At 43.3% G+C, this 14,363-nt stretch overlaps 1 protein-coding gene across 4 annotated transcripts in view; it reads right to left on the reverse strand.

Annotated features, from left to right (window-relative positions):
• The window catches only part of EXOC6B (exocyst complex component 6B), a 313,881-nt gene that overhangs the window by 141,375 nt on the left and 158,143 nt on the right, over nucleotides 1–14,363 (reverse strand). For all 4 annotated transcript variants that reach the window (XM_063337243.1, XM_063337242.1, XM_063337241.1 and 1 more), the window contains one exon: nucleotides 10,264–10,332. In XM_063337243.1, coding sequence (XP_063193313.1) covers nucleotides 10,264–10,332 — 69 coding nt within the window. The remainder of the gene's footprint in view (nucleotides 1–10,263; nucleotides 10,333–14,363) is intronic.

A 14,363-nucleotide genomic window follows, 5' to 3' on the forward strand; every position in this document is an offset into this window, starting at 1 on the left:
GGTGAGACACATCTGGGTCCAGGTCTGGGCCCACCAGCAGAACAGATACAGGTAACACTGACGCAAGCCCAGTGAAGGGCCACAAAGATCTCAAGGGATGTGAGCATGTGACTTTCAGCAAGAAACCTGGGACTGCTTAGCCTGGAGAAGAGAAGGCTCAGAGAGACCTTCCCAACACGTACAAGCACCCAACAGGGGAAATAAAGAAGGCAGAGCCAGACTCTTCTCAGTGGTGCCCTGTGAGAGAACAAAGTTAAATAGAAGAATTTCCATTGAACATAGGAAAAAAAAAAAAAACCACAAAACTTTTTTTACTGTGAAGGTGACCAAACACTGAAACAGGTTGCCTAGAGGAGCTGTGGAGTTTCCCTCCCAACTACACACAGTCCTGAGCAATTCCACTCTAGCTGACCCTGCTTGTGCAAGGAGCTGGTCAAGGTGATCTCTGAGGTACCCTCCAACCTCTGCCTGTGATGCTGTGAAAATGGACACAACAGTAGCCTCTCTAGAGGGCAATAACATATATGCATGTAGCCACCTGTGAGAGTCAATAAGCACCTGTTTAGTTATAGGGTCTACACATAAAAACATCATGAGGCTTCCTATCCAGCAGCAGCTGTAGAAATCATGCTCTGTGGCACACCTAAGTTACTACTACAATAAAGAGTTTGCTATTTATTTCTGTGCATATCTTTTCATTAATATTTGAAAGAATTACTAAAAGTAACAGGCACAACATTTTAGACTGTGTTATTCCTTACAATTTTTCATCCTGAAGGATTCCAAGGCATTTCAACACCGTACAGCAACCACGACTGGGGCAAGACAAGCTGGAGGTAGTAAGGCCAGGAGAGACAAACCCCTGCTCTCATAACAGCTCTTGTGGGTTGCTCAGTGACTGTGAGTAAACGACTAAGTCTCCACGAAGATGAGAAACTAGAAGTTCACCCAAGACCTCCAAGTACCAGTTTCAAATGATAAAAGAGATGAGACACCTTCCTCAGAAGCCAAACCTCTCATTCTGAGGGATTCGGGGGAGCAGAGCCAAGGAAAACCTCTCTGAGGGCAATGCTCACCTTCTGAACGTGTTTCACATATCCCTGCTTTTGTATACAGCAATTATCAACCCCCTGAATCAGAGCTTTTCCATCACCCTTCATACAATACAACATAGGCTGCCCATTGATCTCCGAGCTGAAGCAACTTTTTTGTGTTGGGATGGAGGTTTGTGTGCTTCTCATCTTCCCACTGCGAGACCACGTCTGCCCCGCAGCAAGCAGCTCCCGCGCCACACTCCTGGAATGTGAAGGCAGCATTTGTTCATTGTACAACCGCCTTGTTTCCACATTTTCCTGAACAAAGGACTGAAATAGGGGGTATATGCGTCACAAGCCCGTCCTGAACGTTGCTCACCCTTTCCTGCACAAATATTTGTAAACAGATTGAGAATTAATGTCCAGCCAACCTAAGACCCTTCATAAAAAAAGGGTTTTATTGAAAACAGGATGGCAATCATTTCCCAGATACACTGCATATAGGCCTTTAAGATGAGAAACAACATACAGAGCAGGAAAACAGCAACTGCAGCTGTGCACCAAGCCATTTTCTGAGATGCATAAAACATGGTGGCTTATTATTTTACAGCCCCCTCCTCCCCCACAAACACACTCTTCTCTTTAAAAAAAAAAAAAAAAAATAAAAAAAGAAGTTTCTGGTCAGCACATGATAATTCCCCCAGGGTTAATTTACGCATAAAATACACAGCTTCACTAACACGAATAGCTCAGCAGTCCCCATGCAGAAGAAACTTCCTAATGTCTCTTTTTCTAGCAGCCTTGGAGAGTCTACATCTTACACATACTCTACTGAGATGCAGTTTGAAGCCCAGGGCGACTAAAACACTTAACAGCACAAGGTAAGAGATGGGGCCAGTATATCTCCCAACTTTGCTTCCATGCACACCTTATCACTTTTGCTTCTCAGTGATTTCCATGCAGGGAGTCTGGAGGCAACGCCACACAGGCAAGACTCTTCACTTCTAAGAGGGGTTCCTGGGACTCTGTTCTTCCTCCAATTTTGGGGACAGTCAAGAGAAACTGGATCTGATTCACCAGGGTCAAATCAGGGTTTAGTGTTATGTTGCAATATCTTTCACATGTCACTGAACTGGCACCAAGAATGTCATTCATCTAGTTTTAGGAACAAAAATAAGTCCTAAATATTGAATATCAGCATCAGCCCAGTGGAACAGTGTCACTTGTGATCCAGCTGCAATAAAAATGGCTTTTAATGTGTAATGCAAAAGAACAGCTGTAGAGATGCTGGTGTACTACACATTGAAGAAAGGCCAGGAGTGGCCACCAAGGTAATTGAGGGACCTGGAGCACACGACACATGAGGAAAGGTGAGGAAGGAGAAAGGTAAGGAAGTGTATCTAATACCAGATTACAGAGTAGATAGAGCCAGGCTCCCCTTGGAAATACACAGCAAAAGGAGAGGCAGGAGACAAAATGTAAAAAGATAAATTCAAACTAATTTAACGGGGGGAAAAAATACAGTAAGGTTGGTCAAACACTGGAACAGGGACTCAGACAGGCTGGCCAGCCTCCACCCTTGGAGATCCTCAAAACTCAAATGGATGTGCCTCTGAGATCCCTAATTCTTCAAACTTAGCCCTGAGTGGAGGGCTGGACCAAAGCCTTCCATGAGTCTCTTCCAGTCTAAACTACTACGAGTCTATAACCAAAGGATGAGAAAAGATGTAATGAGAATGTTTCTTAGATATTTCCTTTTCTGTTAAACTGAGTTTTACCTTAGAAAACTCAATGCTCTTCAGGGAAATTCTCTGCATATCAGTGCACTTCTGTCTCTAGCACTTGTTACTTTTCACACATCATGACTTCTGGACACCTCCACAAAGTTCTTCAGGGTAGATGGAGAAACATTCCCAGAACCCTCCTGAGCCCCAATGCCTGGAGCAAATCTTAGGAAGAGCCTTCCCACACTTACACAATACAAATAGTGGTGTTGGTCTTCAGGGTCCTTCAGCTGGCCTGCATTCTGTACCACTCAAGGTGAATATCTCATAACAAAACCAATCCTGATCTTAGAGCTCCCTAGAACCAAAGAGCCCATAGTAGTTCAAATACATAAAAAAAAACCAAACCCACGCTCCCAATAAGTGGAAAAAGGCAAATGTTGCAATAAAGGCTGAAAAGATGATCTGAGGAACTACAGCACACTCAACTTTGCTTCAGTCCCTGAGGAATTCATGAGTTGGGCCCTCCTGGGACACATTTTCAGAATATGGAGGAGAAGGGAACTGGGGACAACCAGCATGAATTTATCAAGCAGTTATGCTGGCAATCAGACTGCCTTCTATGATAGCATGACAGGATTTATGGATGAGGGGAAAGCAGTGGGTGTCATTGACTTATCAAGGCTTTTGGCATGCTCTTCCACAATATTCCTGTATCCAAGTTTGGATGTCACAGTCTGGATGAGTGATCAGCTGGATGGGTAAATAATTGGTTGGGTGGTCACGTTCAGAGGGTCATGATTAATGAGTTGTACCCAACATGGAAGCTGGTAACAAGTAGAGAACCACAATGGGGGTCTGTCCTGGGGCCTGTCCCGCTTAGCATCTTTATCAGTGACTTGGAGGAGGCAACAGAGCACACTCATGCACTTTGCCGATGACACTAAGCTAGGGGAAAAAAGTCAACACACTCAAGAGCGGGGCCACTATCCAGAGGGTCTTGATATGCTGGAGGAATGGGCTGACAGGAACCTGATGAAAATAAGTAAGGAGAAATGCCAAGTTGTGCACCTGGGAAGGAAGAACCTCCTGCAACAACACACACTGGGGACTGACTGCCTGGGGAGCAGCTCTGTGGATTAGGACCAAGAGCCTTGGCAGACGGCAAGCTGAACATGGGCCAGCCGTCTGCCCTGGGAGCAGAGGCAGCCAACAGCCTCCTAGGCTGTATTAACAGGAATAAAGCCAGTAGATTGAGGGAAGTGATTATCCCCTTCTATGCAGCACTTGTTAAGAATATATCTATACCCTACATCCAGTTTTGGGCCTCCCAAATACAGGAAAGACACCAATAAAATGGAGTAAGTCCACTGGAGGTCAAGATGATGGTTGAGGCTAAAGCACTTGTCCCACAGTGGGAGTTTAAAAGAGCTTGTTCAGTCTGGAGAAGCGACCGCTTTGGCAAGACCTAACAGCCACCTTCAATACCTAGCAGGAAGTCATGGAGCAGAGTAGGCTGCCCTGAGAGGTTCTGCAGTCTTGGTCCCTGGAGGTTTTCAAGACCAGATTGGATAAAGCCCTGAGTAACCTGGTCTGATCTTAGAGCTGACCCCACTTTGGGCAGGAAGTTGGACCAGAGACCTCCTTAAGTCCTATCCATCCTGAATGGTGTGATGAAATACTGATCAGATACAATATATTTTCCATTGTCAGGATTAACTGAGTCAGTCTCTTATTCTAGCCACTAAGAGTGGAATGAGATTGGGTGAATCAGGATGAAATCAGCTTTAAATGTAAAATATCAGTATATTTTCAGTGAGTAAGTGACGGTGCAGAGTTCTGCAAAGCCCTGGGAAAGCACGGCTGCTGTTCCTAACCTCAGGTGACAAGAAGTCTGCATCCGGGCTATTGTAGTAAACCACCTTTTTTTTTTGTCCCCCTAACATGTCTGTTTTCCAAGCTGAATATTTTAAGAATCAAGGCTGCCTGTGATCATATCTAGCCAGCTCAGAATGAACACTGATTTCTTTGCTGCTTCTTTGATCGAAGCCAAGTGGTTTTCTCATGGGTAATAAGGTCACAGGGTTAAAAGAGCAATATGACAATTACAAAAGTTAAATCTATTGCCACTACAGACAGACACACTACCCAGGGTCCATTAGCACGTAGTACAGAATGGTTATCACAGGTCACTGACACCAGTTCACTCTAATGGCTTTTCCTGTGTCCTTATCAATCCAGTGCACAAAGTGTCTCACCCTCAGCCTTTCCCTATGATCTCAGTGCTGTGTTTATAGCTATCTAACTGCACCAGGCACCAGTGGGTCAGCCAAGTCAGCAGACAGTGAGATATGCCAGGACACAACGATGGGACAATCTGCAAAGTGTCTGAGATGAACAAGGAGTTACCAGAGACTTCGAGAATGAAATTTTTTCCACTGCCCCCCCCACCCCCTCCAGAAAAAAAAAGTTTTAAAGTTCCCAAGGACACTGAGGGAAAACTTTGCAACCCTGATCTCAAAAATAGAAGTAAACCACAGACTTTCCATGGTACGGTTTGTGTTTCAGTATCAAATAAAAGAAACAAGTAGTGTTACAAAGAGAAAAAAGAGACGTTTTCATATGAAAGAGAGGGTTGGGTAGCTCTTATTATTTGAATTGTGGTTCCTATAAGAGGTTTTCTCATCCCTTGAAAGAAAAACTTCAATTGTTTTGCCCCGTTACCAAAGAACAAACATTTTGGTGGGGAGGCTGGAGCCTCCCTGGAGAGGTGGGGAGGGGGCAGGAACGACCGGCTGCGTCACAGCCACCATGGGCAAGCAAATGAGCAACCAGACCCACAATTTAATAGTCCATAGAGGCAGAAAATGGAGGATTAATGCAGGCAACACAGTCACTAGCACACTTCTAAGAGAAATTGAAAAAAAAAAATTATTTAAGTGGAGGGCTGGGAGGAGACTAATGATCCGCTGCCGGATTTGTGGCATCTCCCACTTCAAATGAAATCTGCTGGGCTTGGAGATAGAAGTGGTATTTCCCATCCTCAGCTGAACAGTTCACCTTGAGTCCCTGAGCCGATGAATCCCTGCACAGCTTCTGAAATCAAAACGTAGCAATTTTAGCGATAAGCAAAAGTAAACCCTTGTTTCTCCTCTGAGGGCCGTGCTGGCTCTGCACAGCTAAGAGATATAAAACATTATATTCTTCACTAAACTAGGGAAGCAAAAACGTACCAAGTGGATACAGTCTATGCACAACACATGTATTTTAATATAGGAATTTAAGGACGTTTCTACATTGATTATTTTTAGGAAAGGGAGGGGTATTATTTGTTTTACATTTTTTTACCTTTCCTAATGTATTTTGTGCATCAAAGCAGTTTTAGGGTTATAGAGGCTTGGGGTAAAAGCAATACAGCAGATAAAAATGTCAGTGGCGAGATACAACAAATTTATAGTAAATACCTGTCAACTGCTATTTATCTAAATTATCCAGCTCTGGGATTCTCCAGAAATACTTCATCAACTAGAAGGAGGCAGCTACAGTTTTAAACCTGTATTTACATCAGAATCTGCTCTCTCTTTTTTTTTTTTTGGACACTTGTTCTTTACCCTAAAATGACCCCTTTGTAGCTCGGATCAAAGAGCTGGGAGTGTCAATACCAGTGTCTTCATGAACATGTTAAGAACCTCAAAGTAATTGGTAACCAATTAGCATAAAGCTAAAAAAACCCACCTAGCTAAGGCAAACCCTAAATGAGTACTAACAGGCAACAGCACTGGCTGAAGCAGGAGCTTTAGTGACTTAAATCATCATCAGCTGCCTTTGAGACAACTCCTTGGGAGCACACTCTGTGCAAACCACTCTGGCTTTTTTTGGCTTTTTTTTTTTTTTTTTTTTTTTAATTCCTTTCTGCTCTTCATTCACTCTTTGCTTTCTGTCTTCTTACAGCTTACAGGAAACATGAAACAAAAACTGCTTTTCATTTTATGTTATGTAAAGCAAAGCCATTCCCCATGCCTTGGCCTTGAAATACAAGGCACCCAACAGCTGTTCAGATGCTCCAGCAGATAAACCATCTGGCCCAAACCTCACCTTTCCTAATTTATTTTGGATATCGATCAAAGCAACTTAAGCATTACATAGACTTTGGTCAAAGACAACATAAAAGATAAAAAAGTCAATGGCAAAATCACTTCACTGAAATATTCTTGTTTCTTCTTTATATAATAATATTACCATTTTCAACAAACTTCTCTATTAACTCAAGGAAAAGATATACCTGATACCAACAGCCTAGCAGCCTAACCACACTGTAGATGAACGTCCTTAAATAGCACATCGCTGCTCAACAGAAACTAAGTGGGGTTTAGTGTTTGACATCAGCTAAAACTAGACACGGACTTTGGCTAACTGACCAAGGAGACCAGGACAGGCCCCAAGACTCCCATGTCCTGGCTCTGCTGCCAGCACCCCCCGTTCACCCTTTTATGAGATGCTCCTGGCATCTGAAGAACCACCATATCCATGGTTCCAGCTTTTTTTTTTTTCTTTTTTTTTTTCCCCCTAAGAACAGTATACATTCGCCTAGTATTACCAGGATTCCCACCAAGACACTGAGGTTGTTCAGTGGTTACTGATTCACACCAGCTTGAAACCAAACCTGTCATCCGAAAAGCCTTTTTTCATGCAATTCAGAGTATATTTGCTGCATGCAGAAACCACAGGTAGGGTAAGGACTTGTTGTTCTAGGCACCATTTAGTGATGTAAACCGAAATCATGAAATCAAAGGGTTAGTTGAGTAAAGAAAGGCTATCCGTGTGTACAACTCCATGTATAATAAACAAATACACTCTTGTGATGTTTTGTTCAATATCTGCAGATATTCAAAGCCTCTCCTACGCCCATTTCTTCCTCAAGACACCCTCAGCCAGGCCAGTCCGTTTCTCACAAGAAAAGGAATCTCAGATGAATAGTCCCATAAAGCATCCCATCAGAGCCTGTCCTCCCTGGAGCCGCCACCACGCCAAGGTCCAACTCTCAATTAACCCCCGCCTGACCTTCCTTCACTTTCTTTCCCCCTCCTCTGCCCTTCCTGAGAAAGTTCAGCATTTCCTGGAAAAGTCTCCTTGCCTGTTTGATATTGTACTTCGCCTTGGTTGCTGAAGGAAGGATTTACAGGTGCCTGGCCCCCTCTGTAAGACCATGACCGAAGGCTGACCTCCCGTTACAATATGTGAACTTCTGCCCTGCTGATAAGGCTGGCAGATATGAGTAGGATTTTTCAAATAATCCTTTGGGAATTTATAAGCAGCACAGCCATAAAACCGAGGTGACTGGAAGGTCGATTTCACTAAAAATAATAAATATCTCAATGTTTATTCAACGTGGGCCTTTTTAACTGCAGGCCAAGCGTTTAGATAACGCTATTGTAAATGACAAATATTAGGATTTTTTGGTAACTATTACATTATGATCCTTCCGTCTGACACTGATGTGGCTGTTTCCCTCGATGCTTGCTGGATCTCTGACATTGTTCAACCTAAGTTGGGCCTAGAAAGCCTGGGCAGGATTCAATCACAGGTCAGGAAAAGGGCAATTTTCTTTTCAGCAGCCTTTACTAGGGTCAGTTACCTTTTTCTCTTGCTCCTGTCTCACCAACACACCTTCTTTAGAGTTCTGATGTATCTTTTTCTCACTACTAGGGCTATTGGCTGAAATAGAGAAGGAGTAGGGGAGAAGGATTGAACGATCTCAGCTTAGGATGGCGACAGAGGATGCTAACCCACTGGCACGAAACTCCTGTACCAGGTCTAACTTCGCCATCACCAACTCCACTGCACTGTTCCCACCTCCAGCAGAAGACAATCCCATCCAGATCCACAGAGCTCTGCCCATGAAACCTCTATTCTAGAAACAGTGTTTCCCTAATACGCTTTGGAGGACTGATTGCTATTTCAGATAAAAAAGTAAAGCAACAAGACAACAACAAAGCCCCAGTGTAGAAATAAGACCATTTCAAATGTGCAAAACTGTTACATCCACCAGCAAAAGCTCTTCATCCTTTTCATAACAGCTTTATGTATAAATACACAGTTAAATAAATACCCTTGCATTAAACAAATGTAGGTAAGCTACACAAATAGGATTCCTAATCCTGTTTTCATTATACATATTCTTCACTGAAGTTTCTCCAAATAAAGTGACACTTTGAAATCCACAAAGCATTTCAGACCAGTTGTAATCTTCAATTAGCACACTCCCTGAACCGGGCTCCCAGCGCCGGGTTTGAGGAGGAGGTTTTTGTCCAAGATAAACAGAGTAGCACATTTTGGGTAGGTTAACTTTTTCATTGCAATAAAATATCATGGCAATGTAGCCAAATTACATAACTATTAACAGATGAGGGCACAAAAAGATTTTATATAAGTGTTTTTTATGACAATTCTTTTCCTTTTGCAAATTCATTTGTATGTATTGCTGGAGAAACTGGCTTTGGAAGTGCCTTGAAAACAATTCTCTCACAAGCCTGGCTCCGCCATGGAAAGGGAGGAAAGCTGTGAACAGAGTGCTCCTTTCATCTGCTGCCTGGGCTTCGGATTGCTCAACCGCAGGAGAAAAGCCCCCTGAAAGCTCTGACTCTCCAAAGGACGTTAAAGAATGTATGCAAACAACACAGGTTCTTTGGGTCTGCAGATGCAAGACTCATATGCTGTTGGAAGCATCTCAGACATTAAAAGCTGAAGGGTAAGCTACAAAGGGCATCTTATCTGCCCTTGTTATAAATAAGTAAAAAAAATCAATACCTTACGTACTCATAATGCCTAGGAGAAAATGTAGCTCACCTAGCAGCCTACGCCTGCAGAGATGGGAGCTCTCTTGAGAAGTTCTCAAGAACATGACATGGTTCAGAGTAACACTTTTTAGCCAATAACCAAACATAAACACAGAACAGTTTCACTTTGGCTGTATTTTTCAGTGCATGCAAAGCCTAATTATTGGGAAACTGGGAGCGATACAGTCAAATGGTGGATTTGGCGGGACGGCAGCAAACCTGCTCCTGTCAAACAATGTCTAAAGAGCTGCAAAATTCTCCTAAGCGCAGCAAACAATACATTTAAAATCAATTTCTCTCCCTGCCTGCAACTCCTCCATTTGCACTGAATAATGAAACTACTGTGGTCAAACAAGAACTCTCAGAGGAAAACAGCCTGACCAAGAAAAATGTATATTGTAAACCCAGGGTGTGCAATAGTTGGGAGAAAATATCCCTTTATATTTCTGTGGCCTGCATGAAGTAACTGTGTGGTTTTTATCAAAACACATCCATCACTGGCCTACTTTCTACTTCAGGTAATGCACTTCCTAGGTAGGTGAACATTAATAAATGTTTTGCAACCACCTCCTTCCAGCAGCATCAGCAGAATGAGCTGCACCCCACCATCTTCTTTAAACCACAGTCCAGTGTCAGCACCAGTCTCACAGGCAGCACAGAGTTACTTACCAGGACAGAGTATATGTGCAGGCATCGGTACACCGGTGAGAAGTCCACTAGGTCTTGGGCCCCAGGCACCTAAAAGACAGCAGGAGAACAGTGTGAAATACACAGAAAACCTATAGGCAAGCGCAGCTCTAAAATATCACATATAGGTAAGTGCAACTCCAATGCATGCAGGTTCAACAGAGTGACGACAAGATTTCAGATATGTAACAATTAGGTTGATTATTGTTATCTACCTATATCTGACTATATTTAATTTTTTTTTAAAGATCTCAAAGTAGGAACATTTCATTTAACGTTGCTCTCACTCTATTTATACTCCCCTAGAAAATCACATTGCAGCATTTGTCCCACTGTTAGCCAGCCTCGCAGAGAATTCATTTAACCATAGGGTTAAATACAAGCTCAAGCATCCTGGCACAAGCTGTTCTGGTACTTATGCAATGGGATGGGCCGGGGGGGAGGGGGGAGGCAGGGGAGGTGTGGAGATGGGACAGGACAAAGCACACTTATTCTCAAGATTTCTAGTTTGATTTCTTTAAAAGCATAATTTTAAAAAAAATTTTTTTTTTCTTAAAAACACGCCACACAGACTCCACCACCTTTCAACAACATAGTGAGTCTAGCACAGGGACAAGGAAGAACATTTTTGAAGGGTGGGACAGAGGGAGGGAGAAAGGAAAGATCAGAGAAGAAATTTACATACAAGAAGCTTGTGTCCTTTGGATATGTTCGAGCCAACACAGCATTAAGCTTGTTGGCCAAGGCATAAAGCTAAGGCAACCCTCCTTCTCCCCCAAAATCCATAGAGGAGGGGAGTGTTCTGTTGACATGTGGTGGAAAAAAGGGGAGAAAGATGAAAGGGACCAATGGACAGGCCTGGGAAACATGTTTATTTTATATATTTTTAATTATGCTAAAAAGAAGGTAGGATGAAGAAGAGAGAAGTTTCTAGCTGGATGAGGGTATGCAAGCCTCAACCAACGCTGCCCAAAGCACCTGGGGCAAGCGGTCCTACTCATCTAAAGTAATGGCTTCAAGCAGGGGAATGCAGAAGTTATGGGCTGGAAAGAGAAAATAGGGGATTTTGTTAAATAGCCTCCTGTGCAATGTGGAACCGAGATGTTAAGGAATCTCCTTCATGCAAAGAAACTCAGCACTCAACACTACATAGGTTCCTGCTAAGAACTGAAACAATGAAAGAAGCTACAGAGATGGACAGAGCAGCAACACATGGTGTGGGAGCATCTCATCTCACACCACCAGCATCGCTCCAAGACCCCCCAGAACTTGACAGTCTCAACCTGGTGGTGCAGGGAGAACAAAGCAGCCAGCTCAGTGGAAGCAAGGCAATGAAGAGTTGCACTGGCGTATGGCATGAGCTTGCTCATCCATCTCACTGGGCTTTTTCTCCCCCTACTTGCACCAAGCACTCCATGTGCCATTTGAGCAGCTCTTAGAGACGGACAAGGTTGGCTCACCAGGAAGGAGGAAGGTTTCCAAGTGAGCGATGAGCCTGGCATTGCCCGTGTGACACTTTCCACGTTGAACCCAGCTGTTCAACATGCCGTAGCAGAAGGGTTACAGCTGAACTGAGAGTGAGCAGCTGTGAAGCACAGCTCACCAGTCTCGCTAACATCTCTTACCTTTCATAAGACTGTATTTGACAATTGCAAACACTAGGCAGCAGTTTTATTGTGTTAATGACAATTTTATCATGTCTTCCTGGTCATTTATTTCCCATTTGCAGTCTCCCGGGCCTTCTAATGCTCCCTAAAGGGCTCCTAAATCCAGATTTCAGCTAGTTTGTGGATACAGATTTTGCCTTGCTGTATTCCTCCTGCATAAAGCATAACTCGTCTCCAGTTGGTAAAACAGTAAAACACTTCTGGCTCAGAAATCCCTGATTGCAAAACTGCTGGAGATCACTAAAGCAGACAGGAAAGTATCGGTACTCGCTCGACCCAGCCATCCTCCAGCGACCACCATCAGCGTGGGGAAGCTGGACTGGATGGACCCGAGTCCACCCTGTGTTTTTCTAAGGGAGGAGAAATCTGTCATCCCTTCACAATATCATCAAAGCAGGCGATGTTTTCCTATGAATTTGAATTCAGGATCAAACGGGTTTGCTCCTCTTGGATTTGGGACACTAGTTGAACATGGTCCACGGAGAAATATTTCTGATAAAGATTTGTGAAATCAGGATATTGCCAAAAACGGAGCTTACTCCCCCAGAGAAATTCTTTCAAAGCAGACTGCAACATTTTCACAGTCTCTGATCTTCTGTAAAAACTTCTAAGCCCACACACACACACTCACAAAAAATATGCTGGACTATTCTGCAGAGTTAACATCTCTGAGACATGAATAGCTTTAAAATTGCTAATCAAGGTAGAACACTATCAGACGTGGAAGCACAAGTCCTGGACCACCAGAAAGCTTCTGCAAACAGAAAGACATGCACCCAAAACCTGTGCTAGGATTTTATGCAAGGTATAAACCTACAATACATTTTAAGGAAAAGAACAGACCACCTCTTCCACATATAGCCATTGCCCTACAACAGAAGAAATAATAATCCTATAGTTTTAAGTCTTTCCAGACTAACCAATATAGGCCACTAAATATACAGAATGTATGAAATTATCTCTGTGGCTAGTTTAACACATTGCACAATTTAAACATATATAAATATCTAAATATGTAAATATTAGATAATATATAGATATTAAGACATATCTAAAAATTCAGGCTTAGCACATCCACTTTAGCAGTGACTCGGTTTTCCTAGCCAAAGCTGCACCACCAGCGTTCAAAAAAATAAAGAAATCTTTGATTTTTGAAACTCGACGATGAAATGAGCACTAGAGCCGCCTCAACAACAGGACTGATTACTCCCCTGACATCTTCCCTTCAGCCTAATCTTTTTTTCTTTTGACTTGCAGAACAAAGAATTTATTCTTCTTGTCCAAAATTTTCCCAGTCCACAAAAGATCAGCTTCACAAACCTCATTCCCAAACCCTGCATCTGGCATGCTCCTGGTGCTGGGAACAGAGGCAGACCTGTCAGTCTCTGTAAACAGCCAAACCCTCTCTTTTTGCAAGAACATTTTCAGGTGGGTTAAACACTACCTGCAGCAAACTTAAGCCATGGAAGCCAAGCTTTCAATGGAAATGTTCAGATGTAGTTGACACAAACACAAGGCAGGCCCAGATCTGGCTTCAGACAAATTTGTGATACAATGGCTTGAATCTCTGATCCTTGTTAGTTTTTGATGTAAAGACAGACATGACACAAGCACATACATACACATTCGCTCCTCTTTCAGTGAAGGAAAAAAAGCTCCAGACTTAAACACCAGGAATTCCAAGAGAGGTGTTTTATGAACCATCTCACGGGCCCATTGACTGATGCACATGGATGCACTGGTGCAGAGAAACACAAGCACCCATGACATTGTACCCCCAAAGTCTCAAGTCCAACGGAGGACATTGAGCAGGCTGGGTCTCTTCACATGATGCACACATTGCAGAAAACATTCACCTTAGAGAGTAAAACTCTACTGCTCTAAGTAGCGTTCGTTCTGCACTGCAAAAAGCTCTGGAGTCCTCAGCACAAGACAGGCATGGACCTGTTGGAGCAGGTCCAGATGAGACCACGGAAATGGTCCAAGGGCTGGAACACCTCTGCTGTAAGGAGAGGCTGAGACAGTTGGGACTATTCAGCCTGGAAAAGAGAAGGCTCTGGCGAGACCTTGCTGTGGCCTTTCAGTACTTAAAGGGGATTTATAAGAAAGGTGGAGACAGACTTTTTAGGAGCTCCTGTTGTGACAGGACATGGGGTAACGGTTTTAACTGAACGAGAATAGATTCAGACCAGATATGAGGAAAATCTTTTTTCAATTAAAGTGGTGAAACCCTGGAACAGGTTGCCCAGAGAGGTGGTATACGCCCCATCCCTGGAAACGTTCAAGGTCAGGTTGGATGGGGTTCTGAGCAACCTGATCTAGTTGAAGATGTCCCTGCTCATGGCAGGGGGGGTTAGACTAGATGACCTTTAAAGGTCCCTTCCCATCCAACACATTCTATGATTCAACAAATCA

The sequence above is a fragment of the Chroicocephalus ridibundus genome, chromosome 5 (assembly GCF_963924245.1).
Source record: "Chroicocephalus ridibundus chromosome 5, bChrRid1.1, whole genome shotgun sequence".
Lineage (NCBI taxonomy): Eukaryota > Metazoa > Chordata > Aves > Charadriiformes > Laridae > Chroicocephalus > Chroicocephalus ridibundus.